At 48.4% G+C, this 14,723-nt stretch overlaps 1 protein-coding gene across 1 annotated transcript; it reads right to left on the reverse strand.

Annotated features, from left to right (window-relative positions):
* Positions 1–313: 313 nt before the first annotated feature.
* RHOB (ras homolog family member B) lies at positions 314–2,719 on the reverse strand. Its single transcript, XM_012653090.1, has one exon. It carries the CDS (start codon positions 2,333–2,335, stop codon positions 1,745–1,747), a length of 591 nt encoding a protein of 196 aa, XP_012508544.1. The 5' UTR covers positions 2,336–2,719; the 3' UTR covers positions 314–1,744.
* Between the last annotated feature and the right edge of the window lie 12,004 nt (positions 2,720–14,723).

Consider the following 14,723-nt stretch of genomic DNA (forward strand, 5'->3'; position numbering starts at 1 on the left):
CATAATAGACTTAGACACAAGTGTTTTTAAGACATACAGACAAAATAAAATCAGCCCCACCTAATAGGACTGAGTATATATTAAGTCAAAGATTTTTGCACTGTTGTCTGGGTAACCCAATCATTTTCCTCTAGGAAGGTGACAGGAACCTGCTCTCCCTCAGTCACCCAACTCCGCCAATCCCCACACATGCCCCCAAAAGACCTCATCCTCACAAAGGAAATGGAGTTGGTGGCAAGGATCCCAGTAAGAATTCTTCCCTTGTCCCAAATTCACAAGGATACTTTTACACACTGTTAAACCACAGGAGCCATTTTATAAATGTCATCATCATAGTCTTTTAATATTTTACATAAAAAACTGTATACACAGCTTATAGAACTTTTATGTAAACATCATAAGCTCACCACTTTGTCATTTGTCAGTTTATTTAAAAAATAAAAAACAAGACAACAATTTAGTAGAAGTACCACTGGGCGGGAGGGAAGGGGAAGAAAATAGGGACAGGTTTATTCTCTGTACAGAGATGCAGAGAAAACTTCACATAGCTTTAGACACTGCCTTGTGAAAAAAAAAAAGAAGTTTTAAATAGGCCCCAATACTTGTTACTGCCCTTTATCAAAATAGTGTGCATAACCTGCACAAATAAAATCGCAAAACAGTGTTGCTGCCTTTTTCAAGAAAACAAAGCAAAAATTAGTGGGTTTTTTTTCCCCTATCCTTGTTTTTTAAAAGTCATCAACATTTTTTTAAAAACATCACAAGTGGATGAGGTTACAGCGTACAAGTGTGGTCAGAATGCTACTGTCTTATGCAAATGACAAGTGCATTAAGTGTCAAACAATGAAACAATTGTGCAAAGAATTTTTTTCCAAAAGAAAAACCAAGTTTTAGCCTTTAAATAAATCAAATAACATCAGTTTCTTGGACTAAACAATTTTCACTTGTAGGACAGGCACAAAGTTCGCTTATGGCAACAACAAGCCCGCAGTGCACCCTCTCTCCTCCCGCCGGTGGCTGGTGAGGGCTTCGCCCGGGGCTGGCCCGCAGGAGACGCTGTGTCCGGAAGCTGTGTCCTCTCAGCCCCAAGTCAGTTGCAAATGTCTTCCCCAGGAGTTGGAAAGATGGCCAAGTCCTGTTCCTTCTTGGATGGGCGCCTGACCCGGCCAGGGCCAGAGCTGTTTTAGCGCCCTGGTCACTCCACCCACCACCACCATTAAATAACATCATCTTACCTCCGAAAATAAAATTATATCTATATTTATATAACATCCCCCCATCCTCCCAGCCCTCCCCTCCCGCAGTTCCCGGGGTCTATGTTACAGACAAGGGATAGCAGGCGCTGGCTGGTTAAGGGCGAACATCTGATGGGGCGCGGCCACACTCGGGCGCCAATCTCGCCCCCGGGGACCAGAGGTGGGGGCGGGGTGTAAATGGGGCGAAGGGAGTCGAACAGACACACAGCCACACACTCTGAGGCCTGACTCTTCAGAAAAGCATGCTCAGGGGACCCTTGGCACTCAGCGGGGCGCCCGGGCCTATGCAACACAGCTGGACGCACACAGACACTGGGAAGCAGGCGCCCGGTGCTCAGGCCGATTCGGAGCGAGCCAGAGCCGCCAGCAGATGCCAGGCAGTCCGGTAGGGTCCTTAGCGGACACGGGTCTCCCCTTCTCTGGGCTCGTGGGGGACGGGCCCAGGAGGGGAGCCGCGCCGGCAGGGGCAGGCGGGGCGGGCGCTGCCCTCATAGCACCTTGCAGCAGTTGATGCAGCCGTTCTGGGAGCCGTAGCGCTTCTGCAGCGCGGCGCGCGTGGCCGTCTCGAAGACCTCGCGCACGCCCTCCTTGGTCTTGGCCGAGCACTCGAGGTAGTCGTAGGCTTGGATGCGCACGGCCATGGCGCGGCCGTCATCCGTGCGCACGGGTTCCTGCTTCATGCGGGCCAGCTCTGTGCGGACGTGCTCGTCGCTGCGCAGGTCTTTCTTGTTGGCCACCAGGATGATGGGCACGTTGGGGCAGAAGTGCTTCACCTCGGGTACCCACTTCTCGGGGATGTTCTCCAGCGAGTCCGGGCTGTCCACCGAGAAGCACATGAGGATGACGTCGGTGTCTGGGTAGGAGAGCGGCCGCAGGCGGTCGTAGTCCTCCTGGCCCGCCGTATCCCACAGCGCCAGCTCCACCTGCTTGCCGTCCACCTCGATGTCCGCCACATAGTTCTCGAAGACGGTGGGCACGTACACCTCGGGGAACTCGTCCTTACTGAACACGATCAGCAGGCACGTCTTGCCACACGCGCCGTCGCCCACCACCACCAGCTTCTTGCGGATGGCCGCCATGAGCGGGCCGGGCCCGGGCAGCAGGAGGGGGCCCGCGAACGCCTCGCTGCCGTCCCGCTCGCCGCTCACTGCTCACCTCGGGCTGCGCTCTGGGGGCGAGGGTCGCTAGCTGCACCGGGGCCCCACGGTGGCGCGTTCTCTCGGTGCGCTCCTGCTGCCGCGGCGGGGGCGGTGGGGGCGCGGGGGCATAGGGCGCACCGTGCGTCTCGCCGCGCTGCTCCCGGGCGGTGGCCGCTCTGCTCGCCCTGAGCCGGGGTGGGTGGCTTTGTGCGCAACGGTGGCCCGGGCTGCGGACTCGGCCTAGCTCCCCGCCGGTCTCCCTAGGCCTCACCAAGCATACAGGAGGAGAGGAGGTGACGACAGCCAGACTGCGGTGGCAGATGAGGGCTGCGGCCCTAGCGCCCGCTATTTAAAGAGTCCGGCCACTTTCTTAATATAGCCGCCCAATGGGAAGCGAGCCGGCTGAGCTCATCGCTGCGGAGCTCGGCTCTGATTGGCCTCCCGCTGCAGCCCGAAGGCGGGGCCAGGCCAGCTTGATTGACGGCCTAGGCCGCCGGGCTGGGATAGGCGGTGGCAGGGGAGTCTGCGCCGGGGCTGGAGCTGCGGGGCTTTGGCGGCACCAGGGTCCCCGCCTTCGCCGCAGCTTCTGCGCGCAGCGCCGGGGAGCTGGCTGTCTGGAGCCCGCAGGGTGTGGGTGAGCGGGTCCGAGACTGGCGGCACTCGGTGGGGCGTTGGCGACTCCCCCGATTCAGACTTGGCGCTCTTCCCTGCGAACTCCCGGCGGGTGGTCGGGCCGGTGGAGGAAGGGCGGCTCCTTTAACGTGGTTTTGTTTTTAAATAAATAGCCACAGACACAGACTCGCACACACACACACACACACACACACACTCTTTTGTTTCCAAGCAGGAAGGTTTTTTCCTTTCTTTTGGAGGCCGTTCCGCCTGTGGTCTAAGTCTCCCACCCCGGTACTCGCCCTACGTCAGCCGTAGGTTTGGACCCGGGAGGCGACAGGCTGACAACTGAGAGGGCCTGGGCTAAGCCTCCAGGCTCTTCCAAGGACCGCCGCCCCCCACCTTTCCCGAGCCCTGGCCTGGGTCTCTAGGTGAAGATTAAGGGAAGGAGCGCTAAGTGGCCGAGCTTCAGGACAATTAAAAGGGAAGGTCGAGCCTAGTCCACGTGGAAGAAGTTACCAGGCAGGGAAAGGCAGCCTTGGTCCTGCTTTGCATGATTAATTCTGATCCTGGTCATTAAACCAGAGGACTGTCTGAGATAAATATAATAGTACAATGGAATCCAACCACCCCGAACCCCAGGAGCAGATGAAAAAGCTTGAGGCAGCGAAACGGCGGAGGGGTGGCTTGTGGGTGGGGACACAGCAAGTTAGTGTATGGTAGGGTGCTAGATTCCTAGTCTCCTGACTTAATTCATCTAGCCCTTGGATCCTGCAGGAAGTGACACTACCTCTGGTCTAGAAGGGCCTAAGTCTGCAATTTCAGTGGACAGAAGATGGAGGAAGGAGGAGTCAGAAAGGGCCTCCCAGGAAGGAGGAGCAGTTTGAACACAAGCAGAGAGGGGGGAAAGAGTGGGGCTATTCCCTCTAGGAATAGGGAATAGTGTAGAGTGCTGCACTTGGAGTTGAAACTCAGGTTGGGGCTAACTACCACCTGAACAGGTTGGGCTACATCCATCCATTGTAGCGGGAATGGGATGCATGTTGGTTTTTCAGCAAAGGAGAGGACAACACACCACATTGAGGTTATTGCCTCATACCTGTCTGGGTCTCTGGACTATGAGTTGTTGGCAGGCCGGGGTTTTGTCTTATCTCAGCATTTTGAAGACTCAGCACAATGCCTGGGCCTTTACAAGAATCACTAAAGGGCCGTGGAGAATTAACCCAAATGCTCAGGAACTCAGTTGGAACTTTCTGAGGGTTGCTTACCTCAACTCCAGACTCTGCTTTAACGATCATCCAACCAAACCCATGCAGCCAGCCGTGAGGAGCCCCGGTGTTTTCACATACAATTCGTATGTTAAGATCTAGGGCTCCATATGGCTCCAACGATGCAATCAGGTCAAATAAGACAGTAGTGCTGCTCACCCCCATCCTACAGGGAACATCCCATTCAAATGACCAGAAGCACCGTGCTTCCCTCACACTGAATTAACTCCACTAAATGCCCAGCTTTTTGTTGGTTTGTTTTTGTTTTCCAGATCTAAGGAACTAATCTGTCAGGAAGTAAAGTTTTTTTGGTCATTGGTTTAAGACTCCAATCTGGAAATTTTTTTTTAATTTTTTTTTTTTAGTTAGCCTATTCTGAAAAATCTTATCTACACCAGTTTTTCCTCTTTTAGTCAAAACCTTTTATAGCTGTATTGTTAACACTGCTTTCCTTGGTCTTAATATAGCCTGGGAATCTTGGCTATGTCCTTAAACTTCAAATATTAAGAAAATATAAAACAATTAAAGCTTTCTACCATGTATTTTTTTTAAAAACTTAAAAACAAAGAATCAGGAAAAGGGATTAAATTCTCTCATTTCCCGATTTCCAGACATATTGTATGAGGTGTTCTAAGTTCAAATGTCAATATCGCAATAATTTCTAAAAATATGCAGTTGGTAAATATGCCAAAGTAAACAAATAGAAAAATCTGTGTTCTGCAGCAACTTCTTTTCATGGTATTCATTTTTCTGTTTTTTTTTCCCCCAGGATACTTGAACAAGCTTTGCAGAGACTGGCTGTTTCCAAGACTGCCCCATTGACAGGGTAAACTTTTCCAAACTAGGTGATATGCCATACAATTCTTTCCCCTCTCCCTCACCCTTCACAATGTACTTCCACTGAAAGACAAGAATAAAATACAATTCTTCTATAAGAACAAGTCATTTTAATAATTAATTTTATTAACATATAGATTCATTGTTTGATATAATATACCCACAACAGTGAGAGAGGAAAATTACCTTTCAGACAAAAGGAGGCTATTAAGCTATGTCCAATCTTCAACCTAATTTATTTGGTTGTTTTTTTTCCCAGTATCTTCTGTAAATCACTCCCCACTCCTCAGAGACCAGACCAAAGATTGGAGTTTTCATTAGATTTTAGTGCCACCTTGTGGAAATTATAAAAAAATCTTTAGTCAAAAAGCATGCGTATGCATTTTATGAATATTTTCATTTTAAAATTTTTCACAGGATGTAAAAACTCTAAAGAATGTTTTACAAGTAGATTCTTTAGAAATTCTTTACGTATATATTTGTACACTTATATAACTTTTTCACATACACTTTAAAAAACAAATTCCTTCCTAGTTAAATAGTAACTTTTTAAAGTGAGTAGAAGAAAAAGATAGTCTGTGGAACCTCACTAACTTACAAACCAATAGACTTTATTTTTCCCTAATTATAATGTACAGAAATGTAAAACAGCTTTAACCACAAAAATCATTCCATTTTTCCCCAGTTAAGAAGGCCATTGTTGGATACCCCTCTGGTATAGTTAGAAGTAATAATAATTTACCAGTAAGCATTTACCGGGAACAAGCAATGCAACAGACATTCCTGACAGCCATTTGATTTTTAAATTTTTTCTAATTTAAGGAGTAGCTTAAAGTCTCTAGGAAATTTGTCAATCTTCCATCTCTATGCAATGAGCTTTAAAAATGGAAAGGTTCTAAAACGAGCCATACTATTGCACAGGGAAGAGCCGAGGCAGTCCCATCAAGCCAATGAAGTGCCCCTTCATCCATGAGTTACATAGCTGAGGAGCCCTCAAGCAGCTTCAACAGCAGGCGAAATAGCCTTCTCCTGCCCTGAGATTGTGACCCAGTGTGACCCAGGGGTAGGAAGAAGGCTGGATTCTTAAGAGAACCACGGCAGCTAGATTGTTAAACTTAGGAACGTGAGCGTTGAGCTCTGATCAGACACCCCATCTGTCCAGCCCAGGGCCAGGCCGAGGGGAACAGGAAGTGGGCAATGAGCCACTTCAGATCTCTCCAGAACTGCACTGTTACTGCAGTAGCCAGTAACCACATGTGGCTATTAAGTACTTGAAACGTCACTAGGAATACTTAGGAACTGGGTTTAACATTATTTAATTTTTAAATACATTTAAAAACTGATGTTTGATTAAGTTTAGGGGAAACTTTTAGGGATGTTTGAAACAACTGAGGAATGTGAATCTACTTTTTCAACCGGAAATTTTATGAAATCTAAATACAGACTGTTTTTGATGAAAATTTATTGTCCAAATTGACATGCGCTGTTACTATAAACACTAAAATTTGAAGACTTAGATCGAAAAACATGTAAAATAGTTCATTTTTATATTTTTATATAAATTACATGTTGAAATGGTAATACTTTAGATATAGTAGATATATATTATTCAAATTAATTTCACCTTTTTGCTTTTTTTTTTAAGAAATGGGATCTTGCTCTATGGCCCAGGCTGGTGTGTAGTGGCATGATAATAGCACACTGGAACCTCGAACTCCTAGGCTCAAGCAATCCTCTTTCCTTAGCCTCCCAAGTAGCTACGACTACAGGCACATGCCACCATGCCTGGCTAATTTTTAAATTTTTTGTAGAGACGGGATCTTGCTATGTTGTCTAGGCTGGTCTTGAACTCCCGGGCTCAAGCAATCCTCCCACCTCAGCCTCCCAAAATGCTGGAATTACTGGCATGAGCCACTGCACCTGGACTCTTTTTATATTTTTTAATGTGACAACTAGAAAGTTTAAAATTACACATGTGGTTCACATTATATTTCTATTGGATAGCACTGCTCTGAAATGTTCAGAAGTTCAGGTGGCTCCCTGGTGTCTCCTTCAGGCACCATTCTCTCAGGGAGAGTCACCACTGACTCTCCTAAACTCTGTTCATCTTCCTGCCAGTAGGATTTCCTTTGATTTGTCCTGAACTCACCACTGGCTTTCAAAGGGGCTCAGATACTCAGGTGAGCACTGAGGTTTGGGGAATTTGAAGCCTCCCCTCCCGCATTCACTCACTGCTTTCTAAACCTGCCACCCCCAAGAACCCTTCAGTCTCTTTCCCTACTTCCGCCCCCTCCTCAAAGTTCTCCAGCGCTCATGTCCAGCACCAGACAGCGTTTTCTTGAACAGGAGAGGCTGTTTGGGCCTGTTTGCGTGGTGACCTATTTTCCTTTCCTAAAAAGAGAATCAAAAGCTAGTCCTTGTTCAATTTTGGTAGGAAGGTGGTGGGTGTTGATTGTTTTGGGGAAGTCTCCCATGAACCTCAGTCCTCTCCATTCAATTCAGTAGACGTGGATTGTGGGGAGAGAGTGAAGAAGGGGAGGTGGAGGCAGGAATGGTGAGGACAAACACATAAACACACACGCACACACCCACTGTGGTTCCTGACATTACAAACATGTAAGTGAAGGGCGGAGATGGCTTCCGACTGGAGATAAAGTTTGAGCGGGTCTTGAATGTCAAGTAGGATTTTCCCAGAAGAAACAGAAGCCATTTGTACCACCTGAAGCATTTACTGGTTGATTTTATGTGGAGAAAGGTCAAGCAGAGCCTGCCTGGCCTTTCATGGGGAGAACAGCAATAGGCAGAAGAAGAAAAATGATCTTCCTTCTATGCATGAGGCTTGCCTGATGACAGCCAAGTGTGAGGTTTGTCTCCTCTGAGAAATGGGAGGGCAGAAAGGAAAGAGGAAGCTCACAAGAACTCGCCATTACATAAGTGCTGTCCCTGCAAAACGCACCCCAGCAAACGCTCTCTGGTCTGTGGTGGATGCTGCAATTGCACATGTGTACCAATTGTGTCAAAGCTATGAGAAAGTGGTGTGTAGATGCAGTGAGCAGGAGAGGGGAGGCCCGTGCTGCAAAGCTGGAGACCTGCTTTTTAGCCTTGGCACTTCCTAGTTCCACAGCCTTGAACAAATCAGCCTTTCTAGGCCTCAGTTTCCCCATTTGTAAGATGAGAGGTAGAACTCAGAGGTGGGCAACTCAGACAACTGCAGGGGTCTGGCAGGCAACATAACTGTATGTAAGACATTAAGTAGCAATAGTAATTGTGGAGAACTGGAGAACGTCCCATAACTCAGCTATAGAAGCTCAGGATTTAAAAATAAACTACTGTGCAGTTCAAAAAACGCACAGGCAGAGCGGGCTAGATTTAGCCAACAGAACTAGTCTGTGGCCCCTGAACTAGATGAATTCCATTTTGCACGGATCAAGGGGGAGCTCATCTGCTGAAAATAATACTGTCAACTTTGTATAAAGTGAAGAAAACCCATTTATAAAGCAAAAAAGAACCCTTTTTATTTAGTTTTATTATTCAAGACTTTCTTTTATCTTAGTTGCTTAACACATTGACTGTCACACTAAAAAAAACAAATTTTTTCGTTGGGGCCATGGTGTTTTATAACTAAAATAGAATAAAAACTTTGAAAACAAAACAATCCTTTCTAATTTAATAAAAAAATTTAGTGAAAACCCAAATTTATTGACTTCTATGCATTTGATCCATGTTTTTAGAATTAATTTGTCAATATTAATTGTAACAATAAGAACATCAACAAGTAAGATTTTCAAGAACCAACCGCAGGGTTTTGCCCAGGTTTTGCTTCATGAGGCCCCAGGCTCAAACCTAGCGTGAGTTAAATACAACTCACATGGTAGTTAATGTGTTAAAGTGAGGTCTAAAGGAGGAAATATTCCAAAGAACAGTACCTAGAGGAAGGTGTTCCTAAGTAAGAATAAATCACAGCCGAGAGAGGATTAGCATACACGGAGGTGGGACACCTTACCCCCTAAGGCCCATCCAGAGGGGAATGGAACATCAAGTTTTTTCTCTTTCCTTTTTTTAGTCTTGAAAGCAAATGATCTAATCAAAGTATATTTATACACAGATGATTCACTTCTTGTGTTCTCTTATGATGTCAGAATTTTGCAATAGGGAGGAGTTTAGTTCCCAATGCATTTCCACACTCCAGTGTATTACCACTGAAGATGTGTCTGTGGCTATTTATGGCATGAGCTGGAACCTATATTAGGAGCTGCTGCTCAGAAACAGTGAATGTGGGGAGCAGAGGACACGTTTGTGGGAGGACCCTGTGCTCTGCTGCAGCCGCACTGGTGGGTGGAACAGGGCTCAGCAAGGCACCGTTTTTCCTAAGGGTCCTCAGTCAGAAAGGAGAGAACTGAAAATCTCTCTTGTTGACAACTGTTTGATAGAACTTCGGACTCTGGGGTCATGTGATTTCTGCTCAGCTTGATCACAATGTATGTTTAAGAAACAAGTTTGGGCCGGCGCGGTGGCTCACGCCTATAATCCTAGCTCTCTGGGAGGCCGAGGCAGGCGGATTGTTTGAATTCAGGAGTTCGAAACCAGCCTGAACAAGAGCGAGACCCCGTCTCTACTAAAATTAGAAAGAAATTAATCGGACAACTAAAAATATATAGAAAAAATTAGCCGGGCATGGTGGCGCATGCCTGTAGTCCCAGCTACTCGGGAGGCTGAGGCAGGAGGATCGCTTGAGCCCAGGAGTTTGAGGTTGCTGTGAGCTAGGATGACGCCACAGCACTCTAGCCAGGGCAATAGAGTGAGACTCTGTCTCAAAAAAAAAAAAAAAAAAGAAAAAGAAATAAGTTTGTAGCTTGGAAATCTCAATGATATGCCTAGAAAGTTGACTCATTCATTCATTCATTCGTTTATTCATTCCACTAATGTTTGTCAGGTGCCTCTTGTATGCCAGGGACCTAGGTATAGGACCTAACTGCCATGTTTTCGGGAACTCAGGGACTTTGTATACTTGGCATCTCACAGCTGTTGAACTTCCTAAGTCTGGATGAGGCAGGGATCGGGCTTGACCCTGGCAAATGTGAAGGAGGTGATAATGGTTGCTGCTCTCATTCAACCATTCATTCTGCAAACATACTCGGGGCCAGGATTGGGATACTGGGAGGAATTAGATACAGTCCCTGCCCTCAGAGGAGCTCCAATCCATAAAGAGAAGTGACAATATAGCACGATACTCATAGCAGTTAAACTATTCCCATCTAGTGTGGCGGGTGCTGTGACGGAGAAGCGCAGGCAGGGGTGGGGCCCGAGGAGGTCAGAGGGGGCTTGAACTATGTGGTATATTGCACTCTGGTGGCCCCCGTGAACCACACCCCCCAGCGTTCATCTTGCATAGTCCCCTCCTGTGATGATTCTGAGCTTGGCCATGTAACTAGCTTAGGCCAAGGGGACATCAGCATTCACTGCATGAATCATGCAAGCTGCAGCTTGATCACTACCTGCACATTGGGGCTTGCCCTTTTGAATTGCTTCTTCTTAGAACTTAGCCGCCATGCTTTCAGGAAATGCAATTAGCCACGTGGAGAAAACCCATTAATGGAGGAGATTTGGGCTCCTGGGTAATATCCTCAGCTAAGGTATTAGCTGGTGGACAGCACTAGCTGCAAATTCTGTGGATGGGGCCTTTTGAATTCTCCTCCCTAAAACCCCGGCCAACCCTGTGGGAAGTAGCCCAAACCAACCCACAAAATCATGAGAAATAATAAATTGTTACTGTCTTATGCCACTATGTTTTGGGATGGTTTGTTCCACAGCAATGGATCACCTGAACAAGCTGAGTTCCTGATGGTTGCATGAAAGTTAGCCAAGCCAAGAGAGAAGGGGGCACTCTAGACATGGAGGCATGAGATAGCATAGCACATAGCACATAGCTCCGCGTGGGAGGAATGGCGGGTATAACGTGGCAGTTACTGGAACTGGGGAGGCTGGCCAGGCCCAGATCAAAGCATCTGAAGGTGAATCGAGCGACAGTGCCCAAGATCACCCCTAGTCTTGAAGATTCACTAGGAAGACTCATGGGACTCAGTATAGAATTGTACTCACAGCTATAATTCATTATAACAAAAGGACACAAAGCAAAATCAGCAAAGGGAAAAGGCACATGGGTCAAAGTCTGGGAAAACCAGGTACGAGGGGAATTGTTCTTAAGAATCCTCACTTAGAGTCCTCTCCCAGCGGCATCACACGGGACACGCTAATTCCCCCAGCAATGAGTTGCAACAGCACACGTGAAACATTGCCAACCAAGGAAGCTCGTTAGAAACTCGGTGCCCAGGGTTTTTATTGGGGACTGTGATGGTTAATTTTATGTGTCAACTTTCAAACACCAGCCTAGATATTGCTGTGAAAGTATTTTTTAGATGTGATTAACATTTAAATTAACAGACTTTGAGTAAAGCAGATTAGATTGCCCTCTACAATATGGGTGGGCCTCCTCCAATCTATTAAAGGCTTTTAAAGTAAAGACTGAGATTTCCCTAAGAAAGGATTCTCCTCAAAACTGCAGCAAAGAAACCTGCCCGCGTTTCCAGCCTGCAGCCCTGCGGAATTTGGGCCCAAGACTGCAGTGTCAACTCTGCATTTCCAGCCTGACAGTCTGCCCTGCAGATTTTGAACTTGCTAGTTCCCACCATCCATTCTGCCCCTTTTTATGGTTCTGCTCTGTTTTCTGAAGAACCCTGACTAATTCAGGGGAGCCTCTGCCTGGCATGTACCCAAATTCCAGACTTTCAGAAAGAAAGCAGGTGTTCAGCATAAACCATATTGTTCGTAGAAACAGTCTGGGCACAGCGAGCCAGGCTTATCAGTTAATGGTGGGGATCATCCCAAAATCCAGGCGAGGGCCAGCCCTGGAAGCAGCGAGGCCTGCTGTGTTAACTCTTCTGTGTAGAGAAGGCAAGTAGTTTAAACTGAGGCAATGGAGAGTCAATGAATTTTTTAATGTAAATGTGTCATTCCACGGGAAGTTTTGAGCGGGGGGGAGGGGGGGTGACATGTTATGCTTTGTTCCATGAGGCCATGGTGGCAGCAGCATGGGGATGGCTCAAAGAGGGGAGAAGTAGGGAAACAGGCTCTAGACTGGGAGACCTCTCTGGTCATCAGGCAGAGCAAGGGTGGAGAGGAGGGGACAGATTTGAGAAAACAACAGGGCCCACGGTAGGTATGTCCCCACTTCCCAGGTGTCACCTCCTCTCACACTAGGTAGAAGCCTCAGAGAAAGGCCTTGGCAGCTGAGGTTCTGGGTGCACTGTCCTCGGCCCCTGGACAGATCGTGCTGCCAGGTCCAACAAGAGGAGTGCGTGCGTGTGTGTTGAGGCCGTCTCGCACTTCATGCCCCTCCTCCTGGGTCACCAGATAAGAGATGAGGAGGGCACGTGCCTGGCTGTGAGAAAGGAGCCATGGGGGTCGCTGGATCTGAATCCATCTGGGAGGTGAGTCATTCACCTGAAGCCCCGCCCTGCCCTTGCCCTGCCCTCTTCCCTCCCACCACCATCCACTTAAAGCTTCTGCTCTTCTCCGACTCAAGGGCACCCCTAGAGCCCTGTAGCTGGAAGGATTCAGTGGGCCCCTAGGCTTTTGATACTGGAAGTGTGGTCCATGGACGAGCAACATTAGCATTACTTCTTGGAAGCTTATTAGAAATGCAGAATCTCAGGCCCCAGCCCAGCCCAGGCCCTACAGAATCCGGATCTGGATTTTAACGAGATCTCCAGGTGAGTCGTCTGAACATGCAAGTGAGAAGCTCCACCCTCGGCTTGTCCTGCTATGCTGCCAGTTAAATGGAGCGTGGGTACTGGAAGCCAGACTTCAGCCTTGCCTCCCCCCTGCAGAGGCTAGCTGTGTGGTCTGGGCATCAGCGTCCGCGGCTTCTCATCTATAAATTGGGGGAATTAATAGTGCCTCACTCAGTGGGTTACTGTGCATTAAATGAGTCACTGCATGTAAAGTGTTAGAACGGCGCCTACCCCATGGTGAGTGCTGGGTGACTGTTGCCTATAGGTCCTGAGTCGGGGGCTTTGGGCCCTGCTTGCACAGCCCCTCCCATCACATGTGCACACACGCTCCCCCCCCCCAGGGCAAAGGAATAGCGTCCCCTGTCACACTGTCCTGATAGGCGTCCCTCCTGCAGCTCTGCCCACGGCTTCCACGTCTCCTCCTGCGGAGCCACAGAGATCTGCTCCCTTATCACAGGACAGCCCTTCCCTTCTGGGAAAACAACTCCCTCTCCAAGTCTTCTCTTAGCCAGGCTAGTCAGTTCTGGTGCCCAGAACCAATGCCTGCGAGCCCTGGCAGCTGGCCCCGCAGCTATCCTGGGAGCCATCCTCTGAGCACAGAGCAATTTGTCCCATTCACTTCTCAAGGTACACAACCGAGGCCAGGAAACAGTCCTCTGGGGTGGTCTCATCATTGCCCCTTCAGACCTGCTGGCTTTGTAGGACAGGCCAGTCTAAGGGGCCTAAGGACGAGGCTTCCCTGCTGCGGTGCTGCCACCAGGGTAACCAGGTGGAATGGATGCTGAGCTGCCCAGGAGGGTCCACGTGGAGCAGGGAGAAGGTGGAACAGCCTGGTGTCCTGGCCAGCATGCAAGGGCACACGCGGGGACAGGCAAGGCCCTCCTGTGGGCTCCCCAGATTCATGAAAGTGCGGCCCGACAGTCCCCTCCCCTCACACGTCTGTGAGCCAACTACAGCAATGTCCCTGGCCACAGGTAGGAGAGGGCAGATGGTGGCTCACCCCAGATGGGCACTGCTCTACAACCTCTGGACTACAGTTGGATTTAGAACTTCCTGTATAACATTTGGCTGCTGTTCTTAGAATTCAAAGTAAAGCAAATCCCAAGGAATAATAATACTAATAAATAATACTGAAATACTGCTAGCAGTACTAATGACGATTCCAAAAACAGGAATAATCACTAACAGTCTGAGGACTTCTTTTGTGTTAGCCGCTGTTAGGTCTTTGATGTGCAGTACCTCATCTACCGGCACCACAACCCTGAGCAAGGCGCTCTTGTGACAGGGACACAATGTGTCGGTACTGAGCGCCTTCTCCAGTAGCCACTCCCCCAGGCCCCTCTTCCAGGTGGAGTCTGGGTGCACCTGCGACCACAGGCCCTTTGCGATCGTCGGGGAGAGGAGACTTGAAAGGGGTCCTCAGGCTGAATGGACATACATTTGTAAAGCGACTGGAGCTTCTCCCAGGAGAAAGCGACTGGTCCAGGAGGCCAGAGGAGGAGTCAAGAGAGAGGAGAAGGTGAGAGAGGAGAGAGCCATCCAGCAGGGAGGTTCGGAAAAGAGAGAAGAGAGGTTTGAGGGAGAGGTTGCCTTGCCCCTGGGCTCCAGGAACCAGCTGGGTGAAGAGGGTGTCTAGGGGATTTTTACTGTGCCTTTGCTCTGCAGAACCCCTTTGCCACCTCTTTGGGAAAGTTTCCTAGACATATTTATTTTCTTTTTTATGAGTTTTTTTTTTGAGCTGGAATTATGTGTTCCCTGGATGCAACACAGAACTGAGCTGGAAACCGAGGCAGCCCCGCTTTGTTTGTATTAAGCTATTAT

Source organism: Propithecus coquereli, unplaced genomic scaffold (genome assembly GCF_000956105.1).
Source record: "Propithecus coquereli isolate 6110/MARCELLA unplaced genomic scaffold, Pcoq_1.0 Scaffold41, whole genome shotgun sequence".
In the NCBI taxonomy this organism is placed as follows: domain Eukaryota; kingdom Metazoa; phylum Chordata; class Mammalia; order Primates; family Indriidae; genus Propithecus; species Propithecus coquereli.